Raw genomic sequence first — 10,081 nt, 5'->3', positions numbered from 1 at the left:
ACATTACCGAAGCGATACCGAAGATTTACCGAAGATTAAATATCGAGCCCGCACTCTTCTAGTCTTCTTTACAGTATTCAGGAAAGTGTGTTTATAAATGCTTGAATACAGCTCTATTTTGCAGTGGAATACGAAGAAAGACTGTAAATAAGTAGGTAAAACAAAATTTTGGGCCCAACTTTCAAAGTATTCTGCGGTAAATTGTCCATTTTTCGGTCGCTTTTTGCTTGAACATGGTTGGTCAGTGGCACACTTCATGTTGGTTGTCATTATGTTTCTTCAGTCGGCGCCTGACAGTTTTCATAACGCGGCAAAGAAAACGCGAGAAGTTAACGTTTTGCAGTTATTTTACATGGTAAGTAACAAAAAGCTTCCTTTTCGTCAAAAATTACCAGAATTAATTTTATGAAACAGAGCTAATTTAAGATATGCCTCTCAAAAGTAGATAAGACAGATAACATTTGCAAACTACAACATTTTCTATAAATTTTAACATTAGCTTTATAAGCTTAAGATTAATTGTTTTTTCTGTTTCTTTTTTGAAGTCGACCGGAAAAAAATTTACCAAATCAGGAATAGCTGTACCCTTGGATTCCTTTGGAAATGAGATGTGTTTGTTGTTTATCAAATATGGCAGATGTCGCTTCAAGAAAAAATGCAGGAAATCTCATTGGACGCCACCCTTGCCAGGTACAATCTGTAAAGTTGTGCTTAGACCCAAATGAACGCATCTCTTCCTCTAGAATGAATACAGGCAATGACTTAAAATTGGATCACGTAACTAACTACAGGAGTCTTCAATATGTCGGTGACCATACATCAGCTGATAGTCAACCAACTATCAGCTGACATATCGGTCCAGAGTCAGCTGATAGTCAGCTGATAGTTGGTCGACACACAGCCAATAGTCTACTGACACCTAGCCGATAATCAACTGATATATCAACTGACTATCAACTACCAGTAAGTGTCAACCCGCTATTGGCCGACTATTGGTTGATTTGTCAACCACCTGTTGACTGATATATATAAATGATCAATACAGTATATTGGAGGAGAATTACCTAAAGTAAACATGATCCTCACAATTTAACCCCCTATAGTCACACTTCCTGTAAGGGACCACAAATTGCTTGACATTTGGGGTGGCCACTTATGCTAAAAAGTTCGACTGCCAGAAAGTCGTTAAAGGATCCAACTGGTTGGATTTTGACCAATGAATTTCTGATGAAAACATAATATTTTATAGTTGTTTATGTTTCAGATGAAGAGTATCCAATGTTGCCACCTTTGCCACTGTCTCCTCCCCCGTCATCATTTGACAGCTGCCAACCAACTAAAAGAGACAACACCAGTCAACCATCAGATAAACATGCGCAGAATCTGCTGGCCACTGAAACAAGTTATCGTCAGAAAAAGTTTGCTGGATATTTAGAAAATGATAGCATTGGCTTGGCATCAGCAGATAGCAGACTGCCAAATTTACAATGGTTCCCTGATTCCCGGCAGCCATTACACCAAGACGTACCAGATTACAGTGCTCAAAAACAAACACTTGAAACAGCACAGCCTGTAAATATGTATCAAGACATTCCGAATGAAACTGACCCAGAATTTTCATGTCGTACCTCAAATATATCTTCAATGTCACCAACATTTACTTCCAATATTCATAATCCAACAAAAGGAAAAGAAATTGATGATTCAGAGAGCAGTACAATTGAAGGGTTTACTTCTGTTAATGCAAATTTGGCGGTGCATGAAGCAGTAGATAGAATAGTACATGTCGTCTTCAAAGGAAGGTGCAGATTTGATTTTGTGTATCATCCAAACAGGCACACCAAAGGTTGGTACAAATCATGTGCATAATAACTTCTTACAAATTAGTAGTACTGCAAATTGTTATAGCTAATTTTGTCCTCTGCACACATTGCAAGCTTTTAATCCCCCCAGGGGGGAGCAGGTACTCAAAAAAAATTAAACAGGAAAACTCCACACTGCGGTCCAAACCCTTACCCTTTCATTTACCATTTCTGAGAGAAAAGGCAACCCTTTCATATACCTAGACTGATAGAAAACAGAACTCCTTTCACATACCATATTTTCCTGTGTGATATGCGCACCTTTTTTCATAAAATTAATCTTAAAATTCGCGGTGTGTATTATACACAGAACTTAGTGTTGGTCACATTCTCATTAGCATACACGGGTGCACAGTATACACGGGTAAATACGGAAACCCACAGAAGGGTAAACTGCAATTTTTTACTTAAAAAACCCCTTGAAATACTTAAAAGAATCAACTGTTTGGTGGGTTTGTTCAAGATATTTTAAAAGGTCCTTTTTTTTAAATTAGTATCTAAGTAACAAATTTTCTACCCTTTTATATACTTAGGGTTCTCAGTTGGACCCATAACACTTGTCATGAGTGTCACAAGCAAGTGTTACGGCTGCAAAAGCATTTGCAGTAGAGAGATTTGAGTTACACAGCCTTTGGCCACACATAGTTCCCTGTTACAATGAAAACCTCACAGCAACAGCAGCTAAAATTTCTATTGACGACAGTGATACTTCAATTTGTGAAATTCCTATGATTTCTACTATAATTTCCCACGACAGTCTACTGTTCACATTTATTTACTGGTATTTCTTTTTCAAGTAATAAAACAAAACAAGTGATGGACCTGCCTCGTACCCAGGCGCCGCGAGAGCTTTTGGCGAAGCACGCAAACGGTCAAGGGAAGGCGTGAAAAAGCACGCAAACGGTCAAGGGAAGGCGTGAAAAAGCACGCAAAGGGTCAAGGGAAGGCGTGATATTTCGCCCTTCCCATGATCCCTTGCGATTCCATATAATTCCGTCTAAAGCGTAGCGCCTGGGTACGAGGCAGGTGATGGACCATTTTATCTCAAGGACATAAAATACAGGAAATGGCGTAGGAAAAAATTCAAGCACAACAAACCACAGGAAAGATACCTAATAGTGGGGAAAAAATCTTGCTTTAATTAATAGTGAAAATACTATTGCAAAGAAAAATTGCCCAGACCCCTTTAAAAATGAAAAGGTCCATTTTTTAAGAAGAAGCCCCAAATATAGTGTGACAATCAGTGGCGGATCTAGGGGAGGGGTTGGGGGGCGGGGGCCCTCCTTATTTTTGGTAACACATTTTTTTAATGACTTCCCTTGCTAAAAATCTTTTGGGTGGACACAAAAAAGGAGGCAAAAAAGGCACCCCCTTAGTTTAAGGTCTGGATCTGCCACTGACAATCTCTTAAATAACAACTTGATTTTATCTGCAGGAAATGACTGGAGATACAAGAGCAGTATTGATCAGAGTTATAAACAGTATGGAGCTTATTATGATAATGTGAGCAAGAAGCTTCAAGTTCAACATGAACCACACACTAAGGTATGACATTTTAAAAGAGGAGGTGTTAGGAAATGACCTAGCCTTTTAAGCAATTTATCTGGCGATTTTTAGTTAATATGCTATTTTTTTTAAAATAGTGTGATAGCTCTCTATTTTGTTGTAGGCCGAAAAGAAAACATTAAAACTTTTGCGTAGAGCTCACTGGAACTCATGTCAAGTTCTCAAATCAAGGCTGTCTCAACTTCCGTCAAGCTACTCCCTGAATGTGAACTTTGCTCGAGTGAACTACAATAGACTACGGCCATATTTTTATCTCCTAGTGCAGCAGGTAATGTGAAGTTTAATTCAATACCAACTTTAGTGGACCAGTCTATTAGTTTTTTTTTTTCCAGTTTGAAAAGGAAGAAAAAAACAAAATGTCAAATTAAAGTTAAAATTAAGCTAGCTTAATTGAAAGCAGGTGCTCTTTGGGGGCAACGTGTGAGCAGCAAAGCCACATGTATCCATGAGCGAAGCGAGCCGCTTCTAAGTAAGCAAGTGTGCAAGCAAAGTGAAACCACTCACTTCCTCACTTCCGCAGCTCCCTATGTTTACCAAAAGTAGCAGCTTCACCACTCACCTGTTGCCCCTGAAAAGAACTTGTCCTTGGGCTATAACTCAACTTGCCCTCTAAACAAATACAAGTAGTATAGTAAATCAATCAGATTTGAAAAAAACGTTTTTTGGAAAGGTTCACACATGTAATTAGTACATACATCACAGAAAATTACATTCTTATACACCTACGCAATAATTACATACAGTGCTGGAAATTACTGTCGGTCATCGGACATTGTCCGATCAAAATGATATGCCAAAATGTCTGGCCAATTTTGCAATATGTTCAGACATGATGTCAGAGAATTATGTGACTGTGTCTTGGAAAATTTAATGTGTTTGATTTAAAATGCGAATTGATGTCCGACCAATTTTTTAATATGTGCGTTCAAAATAAAAGTTTGGAAGGACACATGTCCTTTTAAGTAAGAAAAATTATTTCACAAAAACTTGTGAAAACATAAAACCATAATATGCACAAAAACAATAATTTGTGAAAGCACTGCATTTCTAACAATAATTCCAGCACTATAAACTATAGATCTCAGCTCAAAACTAAGGCAAGCACGCAATACCCTTCGACAATCAATAAATGAAAAATCATCCTAACTCATTACTTACTTATTTCCATTCTCTGAAATAGACTTCTCTGCCATTAAAAAAACTAAGGGGAGGAGCCCAGGGGGCCTTGGTCCTTATGCTTTTATTATTCCAGGATCACACCTTCACTCCACTCTCCCTATGCTTCCCCCCCCCCCCCCCATTTTAAGCACTTCGCACCTCTGGATCTATCTTTCTCTCTCATGTTGCCTTACAGTGTTTCTTCTGTGTAGTGGACCCAGCTGAATCACAGTGGAGACCTACTCCATTCTCTTGTTTAGTGGCAGACACTCTGATTGCTTTCTTTATAAATTGTAACATCACTCCAGTGGAGGCAGAAAAGAAGATGCAGGATTGGGGTGCGCGGTCGGTCAGGGTCAGTAAAACGCACATTTGCTGCCTTTTATACTTTTTGCAAACAAGGCAAGGCCAGATGATGATGATGATGATGATGATGATATAAATTTCTATAGCACTGCATCCTCTTCATCCTCGGACAGCCCAGGGCAGTTAGTGTGGGCAAAACAAAGTAATAAGCCAGGCAGAAATTGCAGCAACGAAAGTTTTTAAGAAGGGTGGAAAACTTTTGTCACTTACAATTTCTACCCAGTTTACTACTTCGTTTCGCTCTGCCCCTGGGTCTCGACATTGCTGATCCTAGCAGTATGCAGGACGCGTGTCACATATCAACCTAGTATAATGGCCTAGCTCACAACGAGTCTCACGTAGCTCAGTTGGTTAGAGCGCCCAACCGGTATTCTGGGAGGCCATGGGTTCGATTCCCGTCGGGGACTCAGAATTTTTCTTTGTCCCATGCTCGTGTCATGTAGAACATCTTATCTTTATTATTAATAACCGAGCTTAAAATTTACCATCTTTATTATTTACTACAAAACTTGATGAATTCGACATTGCTGATCCTAGCAGTATGCAGGACGAGTGTCACATATCAACCTAGTAAAATGGCCTAGCTCACAACGAGTCTCACGTAGCTCAGTTGGTTAGAGCGCCCAACCGGTATTCTGGGAGGCCATGGGTTCGATTCCCGTCGGGGACTCAGAATTTTTCTTTGTCCCATGCTCGTGTCATGTAGAACATCTTATCTTTATTATTAATTACCGAGCTTAAAATTTACCATCTTTATTATTTACTACAAAACTTGATGAATTCGACATTGCTGATCCTAGCAGTATGCAGGACGAGTGTCACATATCAACCTAGTAAAATGGCCTAGCTCACAACGAGTCTCACGTAGCTCAGTTGGTTAGAGCGCCCAACCGGTATTCTGGGAGGCCATGGGTTCGATTCCCGTCGGGGACTCAGAATTTTTCTTTGTCCCATGCTCGTGTCATGTAGAACATCTTATCTTTATTATTAATTACCGAGCTTAAAAATTTACCATCTTTATTATTTACTACAAAACTTGATGAATTCGACATTGCTGATCCTAGCAGTATGCAGGACGCGTGTCACATATCAACCTAGTAAAATGGCCTAGCTCACAACGAGTCTCACGTAGCTCAGTTGGTTAGAGCGCCCAACCGGTATTCTGGGAGGCCATGGGTTCGATTCCCGTCGGGGACTCAGAATTTTTCTTTGTCCCATGCTCGTGTCATGTAGAACATCTTATCTTTATTATTAATTACCGAGCTTAAAATTTACCATCTTTATTATTTACTAATAATGGTAATAGTAATAGTAAAAATTATAAGCATGCTTAAACAAATCTGAAATGGGGCAGTTTAGGAAAGAGCTCTACTGCCATAACTGATAAGTCCTCAGAGCACGTTCTGGCTGTACCAGTCTAGTCCTTTGATGGCAGATCTTAAAATTCGTGTCGGTTGGTGAAAAGGCGGACCTTCATCTAAGTTTACATTTTTTCACTCACCATTTTTCGCACAGCTCTTCAACTAACCAAATACCTGAAACAGGTTATCTTTAGAGCAAACAAGAACCTGCAAGCAGTTTATAACCGTGCGATTAATGTGTGACCACCTTTTTCAGTTCTTTGGCTAGAAAGGCACAGCGCCGGACAATAAAAAATCTTTAGAAAAGCAGTCACTTGAGAAACACACAAGTCGTGCTTGCGTGATTGTGCGTGACTTGAATTTCCTTCACCGCGTCATCTTTTGCTTTTAAAATCCACATGCCTAGCCGGATAAATGCCTGCTTACGCATGCAAATATTTATTTTGTTCCGAATGTTCAATAAAATGTACCCAATCCAGTTCATGAATGGCATTAAAAAGAAGTCCATTTCACGCCAAAATAAAGAGTAGACTAAGGCCATCTTGATGTATTTTTCCGTTTAGCGTCGTTCGACGAGCTTTTGGAAGTATAAATAGAGCAAACCTGACTGCACAGGTAATTCCCCTGGAGCGATGACGTGTATTCCGTGCCTTGACACATTCTTGCTGAGCTTGCAATTTACGTTTCGATTCCCAAAATAAACTCAAAACAAATATTGGAATATCCAGAAAACAAGTCGCTGTTTTCCAATATTCAACACGTTCCGGGTAAATTGTACGACTTGTACTCGCTCCGAGCCAAACGCCTGAATAACACAAACATAAATATTTCACACAAACAGAGCGCAGAGTATTCGTAACTATTTTTAAAATAGGTGAATGATTATTTAAAATAGCTTGGACATGTCCAAGCGGTCTTTGGTTTCGCTATGTGGTTCTTCAGTCCTCTCTTCTGGTAAAACACTCGAATGTCATGACACACAAATATACATTTCACTCTAAACAGAGGGCAGAGTGTTCATGTTAAACGAGTGATGATCGCCAGTAAAACATCAAATCTTGCGTGACCGTGACCAAGGAGCCGGCTGGGCCGCGTGGGTCTGGAACGATTTACCGACAAAACAAAAACGACAACGACAAAATGCCGGCAAAATTATGAACCGGCTGCGCACGGTTAATGACTCTCACGTGCCAACCCAATACGACCCCCTGAGATCTCTTTGCACTGCAGGGTGGTCAGGGGTGAAAATTAAATTAAAATGGCCTGTACTAACAAGTCTTTTTTGTGTGTGCGTTCAGGTGCGTCAGTGTATTTCTCATATGTGGAACATTATCGTAAAGTCTTCCTTATCGACCGCTGGAGTTGCACAAGAAGTGATGAACTGTGAAAAGCAAGTGTTTGCTAAAAAACTGTAAGTTGTCTGTTGAGTTTTATTGATCCCTTTTCTCTTTTTAAGAATTTTGCCATCTTAATGCAGTCGCCACTAGAAGTGATCTTTTTTGACAACCTTCTCGACATGTCTTTTGGTTTTTGAAAGTTATCAACGAATCAAATATTAAAATATAGCAAAAGACAATTTTTACATAAAAATAGAGTTTAATTCCCAGAGGAATGGCTTGGTACACTAATATGGCCGCTGTTTCTTCGTTCTGGAAATTAATATGGCTGCCGTGACGTTATAATCATGAAAACGCTCTATAGCGACAGTGTGCAATTTATCGAGGTGTCCGCTTAGCCACGCCCACAGGGCTAACAAAAATTAAAGAAACTCGCTTGATTGGGATACTGGTCCATCACTCCACCCACCCCCACCCCCACCCCTCACCTGGCATTCTGTCTGGTTGACCTAACGATTTGCAGGCACCCATTTATACACCTGGTTAGAGAGAAGTACTGTGAGGCACTGTGTAGCTGGCGGGATTTGCGACCGAGTGCTTTGTTTACGGCGAACGGCAGAGTCGAGCTGCGAAGCCGCGAGGGAATTTTATATATGTATGTAACTATTTAATTGAGGAGGAGTCGAGTTGCACGCGGGCTTCGCCCCCGATCTTTCTCGAGCCACGCTAATCCCGCCAGCTATACAGGCTTCCAAGAACACAACATAATGACCTGGGGATCCAACCCGATACCCATGAGCACCCCTCAGATCCCATCTAATCCCCAAAACTCTGACGTTTCGAGACTGTTATCTCTTTCTCGGCGGATTAAATGCAGCTGAAACCTCAAAACATTAAGGAAGCATTTCATTTAAACCACTGAATCGTTTCTCAAATTAATTCGTTGAATACTTACGTTTGCAGAAACTTACGATAAATTTTTGGAAACGTCTTCAACCCGTCACTGGGTTGCACATTATTTTAGCGTCAGTTCTAAGCTGATGATTTTTAATTCTCATTACCTGCCTGCCTTATATGTTAATATTGTAATGGGAATTGAGATGTTGATCACTCAATTTAAATTGCAGATGTGCTGTGGATTACGCGTATGCATGTTCTCTGGCTGCTCCACTGATGAAAGCAAATGTGGACAAGTCGACACCAAAGATCACAAAATCGGTCAGACAAGGAATGCAAGCTGCTAGAAAAGCATCGCTTTTAGAACAGAATCGAAAAATCTTGAAGTCGCCGAGAGTTGGTGAAAATGTTAAATTAAGGACGAAATCCGCAGTTGTCAAGACAACTTCAACTACAACACTTGGCAATTGGGCTGTAAGAACTAACCGAGCGACTTTGAAGAAAAAGAGAAAAACTAGAAGGTCACGGGATCTTTCCATACTTAATGAACAAGGAAAACAAGATCTAGAGGAACGCTGTAAAACGATTCTTGGCACTGCAAGGGATTGTCTATAATTTGGGCGCCACATATTTGTGGAGTACGTTGCGTTCTGTTTTGTGATATGCGCTGTTCTGTTGTTTTTTTTTTTTAAAAAAATGAATAATTCACCATTAATATTGAATGTGTCGTTGTGTTTACTTATTATTCTCACTAGGGAAAACACGCACAGAAGCCAAAATTAACCACGATGCGCTACCTAAAATTCCCAGCGTGACCCAGGGGAGTACACGGCATTCCCACAGACCTCACCCTTCTATTTAAGAGCAGCCGGCTTGATAATTCAGCCAGTTTCAGTAAAGTTTAGGTCTCGGTACCCTTGCTAGGAGATTTCGCCCCACCCCCCTCCCCGCAGCGATGGAACATATTCTCTCATAGTCTGCCGACTCGCAAAGCCTCGGGCCGATTCTCCCATATCTTAGTGCATCTGGGTACATTTGGCTTTCTGTTTGGGTGGACCTGGTGAGAATCTACTTCACGATGTACCATCAAACTCAACGGTCTTTACTTTCGGTTTTTCAGTGAAGCTTCTCAGGTCGAAAGTACGTGGATGTTGCTTAGGGACAGACCATTATTTTCTTGGAGGGGGTGAGATAAGAAAAAAATTTCCTCTACAAACCTCAATCCGAACATGTTATGTTGTTTAGTCCGGGGAATAAGTGCCAGTTTTGGTAAATCTTTGTTGAAGGACACGCATAATTTCCGAATTATTTCATCCAATCAAGTAACAGTGCGAGCGCTCACGAGTACTCTGAAAACCGTCGCGCGTATGAATACGTCATGTTGCTTAGCGCGCATAAATACGTCATGTTGCTGAGCAACCTCTGGAGCGAAAACCGCGGGCTCAGTCACTTCTCGGAGAAGTGATGTCGCCATCAACTAATGCTTGTTCCCCCGACTGTGTTAAGGGGCAGGGGAAGGGGTAGATAGATAGGT

The 10,081-nt window shown here is 40.6% G+C and overlaps 1 protein-coding gene across 4 annotated transcripts; it reads left to right on the top strand.

Annotated features, from left to right (window-relative positions):
* The first annotated feature begins 75 nt into the window (after positions 1-75).
* On the top strand, positions 76-9,252 carry LOC144636702 (uncharacterized). 4 transcript variants are annotated; one of them, XM_078495892.1, is made up of 9 exons: positions 76-151; positions 284-355; positions 546-690; positions 1,250-1,846; positions 3,298-3,407; positions 3,532-3,696; positions 4,783-4,941; positions 7,612-7,724; positions 8,778-9,252. In XM_078495892.1, the coding sequence occupies exons 2-9, from the start codon at positions 353-355 to the stop codon at positions 9,160-9,162; spliced, it is 1,677 nt and encodes a 558-aa protein (XP_078352018.1). In that variant the 5' UTR covers positions 76-151; positions 284-352; the 3' UTR covers positions 9,163-9,252. The 4 variants fall into 4 exon arrangements, with proteins under 4 accessions (XP_078352018.1, XP_078352016.1, XP_078352017.1 ...); XM_078495893.1 differs by having other exon boundaries at positions 98-155; XM_078495890.1 differs by having other exon boundaries at positions 78-355.
* Positions 9,253-10,081: the final 829 nt, after the last annotated feature.

This window comes from Oculina patagonica, chromosome 13 (assembly GCF_052425735.1).
Source record: "Oculina patagonica isolate OP01 chromosome 13, crgOcupat, whole genome shotgun sequence".
In the NCBI taxonomy this organism is placed as follows: domain Eukaryota; kingdom Metazoa; phylum Cnidaria; class Anthozoa; order Scleractinia; family Oculinidae; genus Oculina; species Oculina patagonica.
This window is presented reverse-complemented; position numbering and strand designations above follow the sequence as displayed.